The sequence below is a fragment of the Dermacentor variabilis genome, chromosome 10 (assembly GCF_050947875.1).
Source record: "Dermacentor variabilis isolate Ectoservices chromosome 10, ASM5094787v1, whole genome shotgun sequence".
Classification (NCBI taxonomy): domain Eukaryota; kingdom Metazoa; phylum Arthropoda; class Arachnida; order Ixodida; family Ixodidae; genus Dermacentor; species Dermacentor variabilis.
In genome coordinates, this window is record NC_134577.1 from 59,267,139 (window position 1) to 59,283,408 (window position 16,270).

The 16,270-nt window shown below is 48.9% G+C and overlaps 2 protein-coding genes and 1 pseudogene across 2 annotated transcripts in view; 2 read left to right on the top strand and 1 right to left on the bottom strand.

The window, feature by feature from the left end:
* The window catches only part of LOC142560601 (uncharacterized), a 27,133-nt gene extending 26,689 nt beyond the window's left edge, over window positions 1–444 (bottom strand). The window contains exon 1 of the mRNA XM_075672815.1: window positions 11–444. Coding sequence (XP_075528930.1) covers window positions 11–152 — 142 coding nt within the window. The 5' untranslated portion in view covers window positions 153–444. The remainder of the gene's footprint in view (window positions 1–10) is intronic.
* A 5,706-nt stretch (window positions 445–6,150) lies between these two features.
* LOC142562594 (U2 spliceosomal RNA) lies at window positions 6,151–6,330 on the top strand (annotated as a pseudogene).
* A 9,631-nt stretch (window positions 6,331–15,961) lies between these two features.
* Window positions 15,962–16,270, top strand: part of LOC142560602 (uncharacterized) — a 60,043-nt gene continuing 59,734 nt past the window's right edge. The window contains exon 1 of the mRNA XM_075672816.1: window positions 15,962–15,979. The gene's annotated coding sequence lies outside the window, so the exon portion shown is untranslated. The remainder of the gene's footprint in view (window positions 15,980–16,270) is intronic.

The window sequence follows — 16,270 nt, forward strand, 5'->3', positions numbered from 1 at the left end:
AGACACTTACCACGAGGCTTAGCAGAGGAGCGACGTCCGCAGTTCCGGCGCCGGCGACGGCCCACGGTCGCGGGCGGCTCGACCTTCATTTGCTCCATCGTCGGCGTCACGTGGGAGGTGTTGAAAGTCTCATCGTCGGTGCTGTCGCACATATTTGCAGCAATCTCTGCAAAGTAATCGAGCAGAAAGCGATCCGTTGCGAATTGATGAAAGGCTGGGGACAGTTCATCGAAGGAGCGCAACGTCCAGCCGCTCTCATGAGCGGTCAAGCTAAAATGCCGTCTGCTGGAATGCAATGCAGCAGACGACGATGCGGATCCCCTCCTTTCCCTCTCGCTCACACGCACGTCTTGACGCCGCGCTGCCTTCCGCCTGCTCCCAGAAGGCGCTGAGCCGATGGCAGCGCCCTGTGCAGGTGAAGAAAATAAACAAACAAAAACACACAAAAAAGGAGCAAGTCCCCGCTGTCTCTACAAGCTCGTGCAGAGAATGGGGCGTTCGTAGCTATGTTCGTGGTTTAAAATCTCTGCGTTCGAACGCCGGGCGTTCCGCGACTACCTCCGCTGCCGAGCGTTGCCATGGCAGCGAACCGTTTTGGTTGTTTATGCTTTTTATGGAACGCTGACACCTTTCGCATTGCTTTGGCTTGTCCATCTGAACGCGAAAACGACGAACCTGTCACCGACTGGCCTAATTATGGCGGTCGAGATTGCGATCGTCGTTGCGCCTTGAAGGCAGGAGGTTTGAAACGAGAGACGCGACTGCCAATCCGCTGCCTCGAAAAATTTAGCCCGTTCATCAAGCAGCACGCGTCTCCCCTTGAGGGACGTGTAACGTGTTTCTTCGGAACAATTTAAGACAGCTAAATCAAGAAAGAAAATACTGTTGGAACGCTACCACTGTTAATTGCTTTGCCAAAAGCTTTTGTGCTCAGCCTTGCCGTTTAAAAAATAATCATGTCGCTGCCTTGAGGTCGTTGCTGTAAGACATCAAAAAAAATATTGAAGTCGTATATTTGTCGAACACTTTGCAGACAAAGGTGGCGCCAAATTTTGCAGAATTAAAGGCCGTTCCTGTGAATAGAAGCGTTCGTCCAGGCAGAACTAGATAATTCACCAAGTTTATAGTTGGAGAAAATGCGGGGGATGTTAGGGGTAATGCGCAGACGAATTTTGGAGTGTGCGAAGTAAATAGGTGCCGGAAGAAAATTACTAAGCCCTCGTTTTTTCTGCCTGTTTGCATGCCCGACATGAAACGCTTACCAATTTTGCCTTCTGTCCCGAGGGAACATAAAGTGGCAGCAATATCATATTTTCAACGAATGTGGGCATAATAGTGGAAGTTAGAAGTGCAGGTTATTAAGTTGCTTCGAAAATTACCACTGAACACTAACTTTCTCTCCATTTCTGTGCGTTATACGACACCCGTAGATTGTCTTTCCGGTCTCCTCGGTGAACGGAACGAGGAATGTTGTTTAGATTGCGTTGGATTTCGTTGGAATGGGAAGAGTTTTGGTGGATGGTGTACGGTAAAAGTCTAAACGTTAGGATATCTGCGACCGTCCTATAAGATCTGCTAAACAAACGTTCCACTGGTTTGAAGCTTATCTTACTAACCCCTTACGAAGTGTATGCAATTGTCCTGAAAGAACTAAACGCGTCACGATATGGAAATTTTACGGAGATAGAGAACATGTTATGTTTGGCATGTAAGTAAAGATTCCAGAGCGTGAGATAAGTACGGACTTTGAAGGAAGTTCTCATTGCAAGCGTTAGAAAGCGTCGTACGGAAGTTTTTTGAAATGTTTTCTAGTGTAGTTGAAGGACTGCTGAGGAGACGGAGTTCAGATAAGGTGGAGATGGAGGCTATCTCACAGGAGATGAGTGGAGAACGTTTAACCTTTCTGACTTAATTAGGAGCGTTGAAGAGAGTTACCGAATACTCTTTTCCTCCCTAATTCATGACGTATGAGAGGCGCGTAGTTGGTTTTTGTCGGTCTCCTCAATGAACTAAAGAAGGCCCGTTCTTTATATTTGGTTTAAAAGAAATGACGCTGCTGTGGGTGATGTATGATGAACGTTTAAGCTGTGTAGGATATTTACGGCCTTTCCAGAAGATTACTTATACAGGCGTTCCAGTTGTTTTACAAACCACGCATTAAGCACGCCCGTGTCATGAATGACATAGACGTGCCACAATGTTAATATTTTAAGGGAATAGAGGACAGTTTACATACGCCGTTTGGCCAGAGTTTCGTGAGCATTTGTTTAGTATAGGCTTTGTGAAAGGTTCCTTAGAGAAGTGTTTGAAAGGGTCACGCGGCCGTTATCTGCACTGTATAACAGACTCCGAAGAAGAACTGTGCGTGGCACTGCGCTTATATTTGGTGGAAATGGGTATTTCGTTTGGAGTGATATGGGGATAGAGGTCAGCGTTCCTGTGTGAATTACGCTTGTTCCAAATATTTGCTGAATACCAGTTTTCCGCGTATTTTCACGGATTACACGAGGCTCCTAGTAGGTTTAGGTTTTTCAATGTCCTCGGAGAACTAAAGCAGGAACCTTGTTTGTATTACGCGAAAATAATTAACATGTTATGGATTACGTGCACGCGAACTTAGGACGTTTGCAGTGTGTTACCTGTGCGTGCGCTCCACGAATGGCGCAAAATTGAGCCAGCTTTCTTGGGAGAAACGTAACCGCTACCAAGAAATGAGAATGAGCGGATTATTACGGCCGATGTGCGTGCAAAGCCAAATGTATGCAGTTAAATGACAGATTTTGCGAACAATTTCTTCGGTAAGTGTTCGAAGGCGCCATGCAATTATTAGCAACGTTTACAAGCGTTGCTAAAGGACTCGACGCAACACCGAGTTCATCTTTGGGAAAAATGGGTCGCATGCGACGTTTACTTCGTGGCGAAAGTTTAACGTTTCCGGCTTAATTATGAGGCCTGTAAATAATTACTGAGCCCTCGAGTTCCTATCTGTTCCCATGCGTTGCCCGGGGCGTCCTTTGTCTGCTAATCGAATCACCTCGTTTACGTTTCGTGGAAGCAAAGAAAAGTTGCCGATGATGTGTAGGTAAAGTGTTTGTTTTCACATTCATGCACCTCTCTTATAGGCATTTGATTTAGTGAACGAGCTAACTTCCTGAATTTTCCAAACCGGTCTTCTGAGGAGTCGGTTTGAATTTCCCCAGCATTGCGCCAGCAGAGCGTAGGAGAAATTGAGTTTGTAGAGCAGTGTCCTGTGAATACTACATAGCCCGATTTCGTGTAGTTAAGGGTGGCATGAGTGTCTCTCGTTAGCTTTCTGCAGTCGTAGCCCACGGTTCTCTCCTTCCACAGCTTTAGGGAATCGAGAAGCTTGAAGAAGAAGTCGATCTTCGAATCATCCACTAAAACCACCTTTTCTAAATACTGGTGGTCTCACGGCTGGCCTCCTTTTCTCGGAGTGTTCCCAGTCACAAGCTTTCACAATAACCTCAACGAATGTGGCCGTTCTTCAAAAATGGGGCAACTTGTGCTTTATGCGAATGGCTCTGTTGGTAGCGAGAGGGGCACTGTAATGAAATATTTCTAAGCCAAGGCTCCCATTCTTTTCCTCAATGTTCGAGGGAAAAATATATTTTCGTTATGAAGCGTAAGCATGCCTAAGAAGTTGCCCAAGTGCAATAGTATACCCATCTATGATGGTTGGAAAAGATTCTGAAAGCGGGCGCTTCTCTTTTGTTGCTTCTGTGTGGAATTCCGGGGCAATGAAGACTGATTGGAGCACACACACACACACACACACACACACACACACACACACACACACACACACACACGCACACGCACACGCACGCACACACACACACACACACACACACACACACACACACACACACACACACACACACACACACACACACACACACACACACACACACACACACACACACACACACGCACACACACACGCACACACACACGCACGCACGCGCGCACGCACGCACACGCTTTCTCTTAGTAACACAGTGTAGATGTTAGTGCGAATAGAAATACTCGAAAACATTATATGCACGTTTTCTAGGAAGGACTGCATAATTAACGGTCATTAAATTTAGGGAAAATTGAGGCAAGTACGGCGTGATGTTCAGGGAAACTTTTGAACTGTGTGTCAGATAATTAGGGGCCACGAGAAAGTTCATGAACCCCCGTTTTTCGCCTAGGCGAGCGCCCGTGTTCGGAAATGCACCTTAACTTGGAGTCCACGCCCGACTTGTTCAAAACAACGCCCGACGTGGTGGTGCCGAAGGAGACGCAACGAGCGTCTCGGGCGCGTTCGCGCCAGGGGTCGCCGAGTTCAAGTCAAACGTGAGCGTGCCTCAACACGCAGGTTAGAGGCGTTGTATGAAACGCCAAGTTTCCCCGCCACTCTTAAGTCACCACAAGTAGTGGTAATATTGTACTTGGCGAGAGTGGGACCCACGGCTCGAGTGTTTAAGGTCTGTAGGTTTATTATTTGCTTTCATAATAGTTTGTGATTGCTCGTTTCATACATATATTCGTAAGGTAATAGAGGCCTGATATTAGTTTTCCTGGGTCACCTAGGTGATGTAATTGAGGTGCATTTTCATATTTGGATAAAACAATACTAACGTTGTGGGTCGTGTAAGGTAATTACAGCCTTTGCAGAGAATCACTTATGCAATCGTTCTACTAACCGCCTGGGAGAGTTGCCTTATTGTCCTGGGAGAACTCAACGTGACACGACGTTTGGCATCTCCGTGTGATGAGGGGAATGTTATGGGTTACGTTCGAGCAATGTTTCAAGAGCATCAGTTAAAACGGGTTTAGGGAAACAAAATAAAAAAGAAAGTGTAGCTTGTAGAACTAAATTATTTGTTTTTTAGAATCCGAAATTTGGTGCTTCGGCCTTCTTTTATTTTTTATTCTTAACAATGTCTTGCAAAAAAAATTGAAGGCCAAGTAAGAAGTCTGCCGCTGCAGTGAATATATTTAGTTGTTTTTTTGTTGTTGTTTCAATGCAACTCATCAAATTCAGTGCACTGGGTACAGAGAAAGCGATTTCTTCGTTCGCGTGTATATTGAGAGGAGCTCCCGTGGCAAAGTCTTCTGGTAAATGCGGGAAATCTCTACGTCCTTCATATCTATTACGTTCTTACAGCTAATTTATTGTCACAGAAAGCTTGGTAGAGCACATCATCAAGTGTTCTAAAAGGTTATGTGCATGTTCTCGTAATAGAAAAAAGTTCAGTGCCATTCCGCTCTGTGAAAGTGGATGACCGGCAAAGCAGTGTATGTGGACCCCTTAATGGCGTCTGACCCTTAATGTGCGTCAAACGCCGTGGGCACATAAATGGAAGGCGAGGCGCGACTAGTCGCTCCTCCACAATGTTGGGCCTCGTAACATGATGAGGCACCGGGGGGTATAGATACCCATGCTGAAACTGTAAAAGCGCACAAAGGCAAGAAACGAAGAGAGTGGCGAGGACGAAGCGCTTACTTACAACTGGAAAACTTTATTGAAAGGAAACAAATATATGCGCACAAAGTTTCAAGATGCAAGTAAACCAACTAGCCCAGTTATCCATTCCGTTACATACACACGTATCGTTGCAAAAACGTGGCACGACACCTTTTACTAACGAATCCCGGCGCGTACAACAGACACACACTTTCACCGCACTCCGAGGGCACACACTGCTTCACCGTAGCCAAGGCGACCGTGCGTTCGTCGGCGTCACGCAGTGCAGTAATGGTTGTGAGGTCGCTCGAAAACCACAAGCAGTCACACGCAACAGATGGATGGACGGACGGATGGATGAAAAAACTTTATTAGGGTCCTTTAGGGCGCGCACTAGCGCGCAGCGGGCCGCTCCCACGTCGGGACAGAGAGGCCGAGCCTCTCCGCCTCGTCGCGGGCCCGTTGGACAGCCCATAACTGTTTTTCGAGGTTGGGACTGTGTAGGGACCGCATCCCAACGCGAAGAAGTGTTGCTTTCATCGCCGCGTAACGCGGGACATCGCCAGAGCGTGTTAAACACACAACAGAGGCCACACCAAATTGGTTCCTCCACAAACTCCCCCTGAAACCTGGCCGTTGCTCCGGTGAAACTTGCGGGATCGGGGCCACATGGACGGTTCGCCAACGCGAGTCAAAGTGTAGTATCTGTTCTGATGAGCTTAATATCTAAAACGGGTGGTATTTGGACCTAAGATATTAGAATTATCTTTGCAAGTTGGCGGAGTGCTTAAAGCCTGCTTCACCTCCGCCGCGGGTCGGTCTGGTATTGCACCATATTGAGGATCGGCCCACGTATGGCGAGAAATTCTCGGTCTACACGGCTCTTGCCCACGGACACATTTTTCTTCAGAACCTAGCCCCCCATATGCAGCTTCGCTATAAAAGAAAATCCAACATTGTGGAAGCATGGCCTCTGTTTGCTTTGACGAGCTCTTTCATGCTCCGTGAGTTCTTGCCTCGCCATTGCATTTAAAAATGTTATGATTTCCTTGCAGAACACCTTGCAGGCAGGGGTTGCCCTGTACTACAGCAAAGCAGTTACACGGAAGAGAAACGCTTGAAAATGTTGTAAGCGAGTTTTTGCTCTCGCATTTGAGAACTGAATTATTGCCCGAGTTTATATTGTAACGAACAGTTAAGGGAGTCCAGACACGTCTGGTGTGACGAATGCCGTCTTCTCACGACCTCGTTCGTCCACTTCTATTTGCCAGTATCCGCTTTTGAGGTCGAGAGAGGAAGATAATTTCGCATCCCGTAGCCTATCGAGGGTGTCATCGATCCTCGGAAGTGGATAGACATCCCGCTTTGTGACGACGTTTAGCTTCCGATAATCAACGCAGAAGCGCAAGGTCTGACCCTTTTTTCTTTACCAGCACCACAGGCGAAGCCCACGGGCTGGTCGATGGTTGAATTACGTCGCCTCTAAGCATTTCTTCGACTTGTTTGCTCTCTCTGATGATCTCTGGTGATGTCTCTCTCCTTCGGTGACACTCGGTAGGGATGCTGGTAAATAGGCCTCACAGCTTCGTCGACAATGATACGGTGTTTGGCGATGGATGTACTCTGGACTTTCGATGTCGTTGAGAAACACGAGGTGAATTCTCGTACAAGGTTCTCTATTTGCTGCTTCTGGCTCGGTGATAGTGCTGCTTCGATGTTGACGGATGCGAGTATGTAGTCTACGTTGTCAGAATCCAGTAGTGCAGCATCGGAAGGGCTCAAATCCGTAATCTGTTTATAATCGTTAAGGTGGGCAATGACGGTTCCCTTCGCAACATGCTGGACTTCATTTCCAAAATTAGTCAGGAAGACATTCGAACACCCGTCATGCAGTCCAACAAGACCCCTTGCCATACAGATCCCTTTTTCAAGTAAGAGCCCAGTGTTACTGTCTGCTATTCTTTCATAGCCGCTGAATACGGTGCTTCATACGGCGACAGCTATGCTGGATCTTGGGAGTATCGTGACGTCGTCGTCTATAATCTGAAGAGCATCAAATTGTTCTTCACACTCGAATGTCGCGATGGCGTGCTTCGTTGAGAACGACACTCAGGATTCCTGCAAGTTGATAACTGCACCGTTCGCCTGCAAAAAGTCCATTCCAATAATAAATGCCTTGAACATTTTGAGAGGACAATGAAGCTGGCGACGTATGTAAAACCTCGTATTCCGATTCTAGGAGTGCACCAGCACACCGGGTTGATGAGGTGTCCTCCGGCGGTTCGAATCTCCGGTCCTCTCCAAGGGGTCAGCACTTTTTTCAGTATTCTGGCAAGTATACTTTACTCATAACGGAATGGTCTGCGCCTGTGTCTACTAATGCAGTAATCTTGCAGCCGTCTATAAAAACACATAAATCGGAAGCAACGTCACTCTTTTCGCAACTGCTCGCGCGTCCGTCGTTATATTTCAGAATCAGCGCTGGCGGCTCTGTTCTTGCGTCGATAGCGGCCTCACCTCAACAGGTCGCCGGTATTACTTTTCCCGACGTGGGCTTTGGGGGCGTCGCCTTGGGGAGCTTGAGGGTGAACGCGGGCTCGGTGATCGACACCTCAGCGGCACTGTTGACCGAGGTTGATGTTGCTGTGAAGTCTGCGGGCTTTGGCGCGTTGACAAATACTCCTGGATCTCGAAAGGGCGTGCACCGTTTCTTGGACAAGGAGCGTTTACGGAAAACCCCCGAAGTTCCGCTCTGCGGTATTCGCACATCCTGTGCAGATGACCAGCTTCGCCGCAGTGGGAGCACATTGGGATTCTATCAGGAGTGCGCATTATGTCAGCCTTCCGGAATCTCGTCTCCGGCGGAGACGGCAAGAACCGAGGTTCGGGGACATGCGTAGTTACCGCGACGAAAGTACGTCCTGGAGATCCTCTGTGTACCTCGACGTACGATACCGTCGGCCGTACCGGTGACGACGCTTGCGGCTGTGCTTGCGGGTGCTGTTCGCGGACTGCTTGTCTCACTTCTTCGCGAACCACTTCTGCTAACGAAGAGACCGCTGTGGGGCCGTTGTTCAGCTGTTGTCTCTGGGGCTCTTCTCGAACCACAGATCTTACGATTTCTTGTAAGACCTCGACGCTGTTCCCGAACATTGCCGACATCGCATCCATAGAGGCGACGTTCATATCACGGTTGTAGAGTCTCGCTCGCTGTTGAAGAGTCCTTTCCATAGTTGTCGCCCCGGAGCGGAATTCGGAGACGGTGCGTGGAGGGCTGCGAACCAAACCAGCAAAAAGCGCCTGCTTCACACCGCGCATCAGGTGCCGAAGCTTCTTGTCCTCGCTCATGCTCGGATCGGCCAGGCGGAATAAGCGGGACATATCTTCGATATACATTGCGACGCGTTCGTTGTTTTGTTGGCTTCTTGCTTGCAAAGCGGCTTCAGCTCTTTCCCGGTGGTCTGTGCTCGGATATGTGGCCAATAGCTCCCGTCGGAAGTCATCCCACGACCAAAGGACAGCTTCATCGTTTTCAAACCACGTTCGCGCACAGTCTTGCAACGCGAAGTAAACGTTGCGGAGCTTCCGGTTTTCGTCCCTTCCATTGTGGTCAGCGACGCGCTCGAAGCCTTCCAACCAGTCTTCGGCGGCTTCGAAGATGTCGCCGTGAAAAGGCTCGGGCGTCCGCTGCTGATCAACAACGATGCGGGCTGAGGCTGTCTGGGATGTAATTTCAGAATTATCTGCTGCTGCTATTATAGTTTGCTCCGGCAAAAGAGGAAACTCAGGCGGCTGTCCACGTAGGCGACGGCTCGTGCGCTGGTGGGAACTCGTTGGGTCTGAGATGGCGTGGTTCCTGGCTGCTTTCTCCAACTCGAATTAGGCTGGAAATCATTACCCAGCACCTCCACCAGAATTGTAACGAACAGCCAAGGGAGTCCAGCCACAACTATTTATTGTGGGCTAACTTGTGCCCGGGGGGGTAAATAACAAGGACCGCCGCGTTCTAAACAGGAGACCAGGAATGCCTTCTTCTTCTCTCTCGAGCGTCGCTTCATCTCTTCTTTTTTTTTTTTGTACACGCCGACGACGGCCACCTACGATGCGAGTGCGTGCGGCGAGAACACGTGGCATTATTTCGTCGCCTTTTCCTCCAACACGCCGTTGTCCTCTTGAGGGGGCGCACGAACCTGCGCGCGTTGTTTAAACAGGTTCCTGCCTTGTATCAATATTTAGAAGAATGTGATAGGGGTGGCGAGATTGTTGGGGGTAATGTGCAGGCAATTATTGAAGAGTGGTAAATTATTAAAATTTAAATGAAAATTGCTAAACGCTCGTTTCTTGCAGGTTGGAGGCATAATAAACGCTTACCTAATTTCGCCGTCGTCCGAAAAGAACCGAAAGTGACAGCAATATTATGTGTACGAATGTTTCCACGGTGCAGGTGAACTCTTTTCCCTTAGAAATATATATTTTGAACAAATCTCTTGGTAACAGAAGTTTGATCCAGATATGGAATTCATTCAAGATCCGCCGCGTGATAATTGAGTGGGTATTTCTGAGGTATCGCATGATCTGGTCTTGCAGCTAGTGACTGTAGAAGTGATTCTCGTGGCTTTCTGAAATCATGGATCATGATGTTTTATGCCTGTCAGGGCCCTTTTTTTTTGCACACACACAATTGATGTAGCCTTGTGAAGCGAGTATTATGTGGCCAAATCACATGCACGACGAAGCACAACCGTGTCGTTAAAATATAACTCCGCTCTTCTTCTAGGCATTACAGAAGCACGTTATGTTTCACAGTTCGCTGAAGTGCGTCGCGGTCGAATCCACAGGGGCACACGTTCGCTGAGCCCACTATTTCGCCATGACGGCAAACTTAGTGCAGTCTGTAGATAGCGTGTGGTAACACTTGAAGTCACACATGGTGATCTGCCCCCCCCCCCCCCCCCCTCCGCTGAATTCGCCCAGTACACATCACTGTGCCCAACAAAAATATATTCTACAAGATGTACAGTACCGTTTAGGCTACTTCTTGCGGTTTTCTTGTCTGATCAAGCACTGCCTTGTTCGGGAATTTACGGCACCGGTTTAGGTTAGGTCCTGCGGCCATTTGTTTTCTTGTCTGATCGAGCACTGCCTTGTTCGGGATTTCTAAGTACGCCGCTGGGGGTTGGCTCAACACAGGCCGAGTTTTGCCAATGACTGCCCACCGGCCGGAGCATTTGTCAAGCGAGGGTGAGCGAAACTGCGCATTCACCGGCGTGTTGCCTTTGCTGCATTTGTGAGCTGCGCTTTTGAAGAGGAGGAAGACTACGGGATCTATTTTAAAGGGACGCATTCTTTGCCTCTCTCACCCTCCCCCCGCCCCTTCCAGTTTTTCGGAGGCTAGTTCCTGCTTTCTTGCCGAGTAGACACGTGCGCATTACCCACTACATATCCACTATGAAATATCATTTGTCATTACCCGTGTTGTGTAAAGCCCCGGACAAGGAGAGGCGATAACGAAAGAAGAGAGGGAGAGATAATTTTTAATGGCAGAAAGGTGGAGAGGTCGGCCTGAGAGAAATGCCTCTAGCTTGCTACTCTTCGCTGGGGAAAGGGCTTGGGGCAATAACAGAGAAAGGACGTGAAGAGGAAGGAGGGTGGTGGTACAGTGATTATGATGATGATGAGGGCTCCACAGCATACTGCTTCTATGCAACGCGCACGTGCACATTTCACAGCACAGCACAGCACAATCGTCTTCGCGGGCAGAGGTGGACGGTACTGCAGTGTAGTTAGGAGGGTGTCTATAGCTTTCATAATTTTTTAGCCCTGTTAGCGCCACTGGCGTAATTAAACCAGACGGTAGCAGCTGCACGGCGTCGTATTATTCGTCGCAGTGTCCGATGGCGATTTTTCCGTGCTCTCCCCTTGCTCGCGCTGACAGTGGCCAAGCGTGACCATGCATTCGATTCCGGGCTTGCGCGGTTCTCTTGAAGCAACGGTTGTGAGAGCCCTATCGAGGACGATCAACCACCTTCTGCTGGACCTGCGGAACTGGAGCCAGAAAGCGCTGCTTTGGGCCTACAGCTTGTCCACGCCGACGACACGTTCGCCTTCTCCGTTGTTGCATTGATGCTGCCGCCTCTTTGTCGAACATACATGTCTTGCTCATTTGGTTCTGTATTTATGTCTCCTTTTCCTCGTGAGGACAGTCCTTGGAACTGGCCTCGTGGGGTCCATCGAAATTCCTGCACTAGATTTCCTTTGCTGTGCATGAAGGCATGTCATGGCTGCCGGCACAGCGAAGGCATGCCGTCTGGCCTGTGCAGACAGTGCCGACATGGCCTAGCTTTAGGCACTTGCGACATTGCAGTGGTCGGAGCAGATAAGGATAAGGCCCACCTTGACATGATCAGGTAGTGTGTCTCCCTCGAAAAAAAGCCTAACGCTCGTCGAGCGACCGAAGCGATGAAAGTCGATGACCTTCTCTGTTGAAACCAGAAGCCTTTGTAACTCTTCGTCGCTGATGTCTGTGGCGACACCGGAAATAACGGCTGCCTTAGTGCGACCACCATGCACAATGGACGACTGGATTTCTATGTGTTCTAGTATGCGCATGCTTTCCAATTTTTCTAAGATATCCTGCGTCGCCACTTCCACTGTGACTGTTTTTCGTGGTGTTGAAACGCAAAGAAGCAATCCTGAGAGTCCAAGCAGGCAGTCCGTTGGGGCCCTGCTCACTCAGGTTTTTGGTTGTCCTGTGCTATTTCCTCTTCAGTCGCATAACGTCTTTGTCGGAGTCCATTGGCTCGCTGTTGGAGACAAAGGAACCGGACGTCTCCATGCCGACGTGCCGAGCCTTACACATATCACTGGTGGTCGCAGTGCGAAGAGGCGTGCTCGACGCAAATGATGGCGTGCAGTCTGCCATCGCCTCGGACGGCTTCTCGTCCAAGAAGCACAATTAAGCCTCCGCTATGGCAAAACTATAGCAGCAAGGCAAGAAGCTAGGCTTGATGATGATGATGATGAAGATGATGATGATAGCTTAATACTATGGCTCTTACCCACACTGGGGGATTGGTCAAGAATTGTGTGCCGGAGCTTTTACATAATGTTTTGAAGTATTACATATTCGATTAAAAAAAGAAGGAAGAAAACATACCAAAGGAGAAAACAAAAACAAAAAAGAACATTCAAAAACTTATTCGTTTAGTTGATTGTATGTAACCGCAAACAGCATCAAACACATTCCTGTGGCCTCTTTCGGTGCCTCTTACTTTGGCACCGAAAGATAGTATTATTTCTGATCATAAGATTAACCCTAAATGCTCAGTTCACTTTGTCTCACTAACTAAAAAAGTTGCCGACAGAAAAGCGAAGAAAAAGTCGGCAACAAGAAGCAGCCCAGTAGGAAACACGAGGGGGGAGGAGATAGATGACAGAGGATATTAGGCAGGGAGAGATAGAGAGAGCAGGGACAGGAAAGGCAGGGAGGTCAACCAGACGAGCACCGGGTACAATACTTGAAGTGCATCGCCTTAAGAGACCGTTTGTAGTGTCCCTGTGCATCCTGCCACACGCACTGAGTGCTTACTCTCTCCGAGTATCTTTGACTCGGAGAACGGTCTTGAGTCCAGTCGGTTTAAAGGCAGGGAGGTTAACCAAAGACACGTCTGGTATGATACCCTGAACTGAGGAAGGGGGATAAGGGGGGGGAGGCGAAAGCATCGACGGTAAGGTAGAGAAAGAGCACTAGATGCGCGAACTCGTGAAGAACGAGATGAGATCACAAAAGCGAACAAAACGAAGCCGCTGATTGCGCAGGGCAATCGCAACGCTTCGAAACCGACACGTCTTCTATCCTAAAATTTGACGTCCATTTTTCACGCTCACGCTACCAGCATCGAAGTTTCTGACGTGATGCTTTAAACGGGTATCATGGCACTGTCGGAGATGTGGTGTGCGGATCCGCGGCTGATCGTCAGTTTTCATTGAGTGTGTCAGTGGACCCCTAATTGCGATAGGTGTTCTCACATGGCCGTTAAAGAAAACGGGACTTCCTCGTATCCCACAGTCGGTCAGGTGACGGAGCTACCGTTCGATAAAAGGGACTTTGCGCAAAGTCCCTTTTATCCACCACCAGACACTTGCTTTTGTAATAAGTGAGTAATAACTAATACTAAAATACAAGCTTCGCGGTAAGTTCAGTTCTATCAGGACATCGAACGTAGTTGGTAAAACTTCGAACGTGCCTGTAAAAGTGCGCTTCAAACGCTTTGGTGCGCGGGTAAAAAAAGTGTAATATCTTTACTCATGGTGACCTACGAGCATTGAGGTCCTTCTTATGTAGCAATTACAGTAGCGGTTTAGAGAACTTATTCTCCATGGGCCAACGCCTACAGCTTTTTCTGATCCTTTCGTACCTCCGTGGCTGCTCGTAGAATTCTGTCTCGAATTACTCAGAATTTTCACCCGTACGTTTTTGCCATGCGTGCATCTATTATTTGCTAATGCTACATAAACATTTTTTCTTCCAGGGCTAGTACTATTATAGAATTATTTATTATTTATTTAAATATATGTCTAAATGGCCACAATCGTTTCCAGCAAATGGTCCACTACGTGCGTTAAAGCACTAATAATCCAAAATACTGCCAAATTCAAGCAGATATTGAAATTTAGGCTACCGGTTTTCATTGCACTCCATGGAGCTACCCGTCAAGAAACAAAAAGTGCCACCACAGCCTTGTCACATTTGTCGCTGGCCTTCTTCAACGCCTTTCACTTAGTGGTTTCGATCGCGCGCGTGCGAGAATTCGCCGCCGTCTCTCCTTCCCCCCTCTCCCTCTTTCATCATTCTATTCTGTTTTTCTCTTCCTCCAGCGTAGGGCAGCCAACCAAACGTTTTTCTGGTTAACACCCCTGCCTTCCCCATCTCTTTCTTCGTCCTCCTAAATGCGCCCACGTTAACAGAATGGAAACGCCACTCTTCGTTCATTCAAGCCTTCCGTCTACTTCGGCTAGAGCAGTGCGATCAAAAATGGCTGTTCAAAGACAGTCACAGGACACGAGTCGCCCGAGCGTGCGAACGTTTGATATTCCGAATTCTAAAGCGTGTGCCGCTGCGAGGAGGCGCCACCAAATAAGTTACGCGCGTTCGCAATTCGACATCCCGAACGCGCCTGTGTGAGGACTTTCCTCGCTGTCTTCTTTGCAAAAGGCACCCGATTTCACTGAGAGTCGTACAGTAGAGCGCAGAAAATTGTTTGCTGTGTATAGCTGCAATCGGACAGAGGTATGAATTATTTGGTAAAAAAAAAAGATAACCCAATAGCGTCAAGAAAGGCTGCCAAAACAACCCTAGCTCTTTCAATTTCACGCTCACTCCGCCGTTAAGACACAGTCGCCGATGTCACCATGGCTCGGGTCACCACTGTGGGAAAAATTGCACTGCTTCGAAGAATCAAACCCAGAGATCGCCGGTCTCTACTTTAGGGGGCAAAACGCCATAACGCTGACAATGATTCTTGGCCGATCTCCCACAGTGGGTATGCACCACAGTTTTCGATGCCCTCTTTTAACGGCTGCCACCGCGCGTGACTTTCACGCGACCGTTGCGTGCCCCCGACCGTTGGGTCTCATTCCTTCGGTGACGTGTGCGCAGCCGAGCGGACGTACACGCTCTTCGGGAAGCGCCGACCTCTGACCGTGAGCGTCACCGCCTCTTAACGTCGCCTTTTGCGTCTTTGACGTGTGGAATCTTCCAGCGCTCCGAAAGAAGGCCTCCGCCTTCGCACCGAACGCGGACGGCGTAGGTCGCTACAGAGTTCCAGACGACGCGTCGCGCTGCGATAGCACCGCGTGCTGTCGAAGCCCTTAAGCTATGCTAGTGACTTTGGCAAATGCGAATGGTTTTGCGCATGGGGAAATATCACTTATGGAAAAACGTTGCCCGTTTACCTTAGACAGTCCCGTTTGACCGTTAGAGCGGTTGCAGAACTTCCAGACGTCGTGCCAACCTTGCTCCCCTTATCCGCCGGCCGGCAGTTTCTTGCAAGTGCGTTAGGCCTAACGCAATTTGCTCCGCTTATCCCCGGTTTTAACTTCCGAGCCCCTAATGCCCTGACTGGCGACGATCATCGCCGTAGTATATAAAGAATTCTCGTGAATGACGACGCATATGTGAGTCTGTGTGCGTGCGCCGCTGTGCACATAATTTAACAACTTCTGTGCAGATGGCTAGCGGTGTTGTTCCTCGTGCGTTTTGGTCTCGATCTTTATACGCTTTGCTTTAACTCTTCGCAGTGCACCCCTGCTGAAGATCCTCTGGCTCTGTTCCTGGACCGTTCTCCGGCTTCGAGCGAATAATCCACTCCAGCCATGGGTAAGTCCCGGCAGCCACTACCAGTTCCGGAATCAATTCGCCCGTAACGAGCTCGAACGTGTTTAACGCCCGATTCCCCTTTTTTTTTTCTACAGCTGAGATGTCTGAGATGTCATCAATGGGAGGCGGTGAGTTTGCTCGTCGACCGCATGGCTCTTTTCAGGGTCACTTTTGTTTTCGTCCTCAATTTTGGCTCCGTGCGTCGGCGTGCCTTTTGTCGCAGTGCAGCTCCGAGTCTGCTTAAACGCGCCAGTTCTCATTTGCGCGCACAATTTGACATGAGTTTTAACGCGATAGCGTTAAGGAGCTCGTGTCGCAGAAAAGCCGGTGTCGTCGGCGTCGGTGTCGGTGTCCGCGGCGTTGGCCGTGAGAGATAAATCACGGCAGGCACTTCATAAATAAAAAGCAACTTCCAAGAT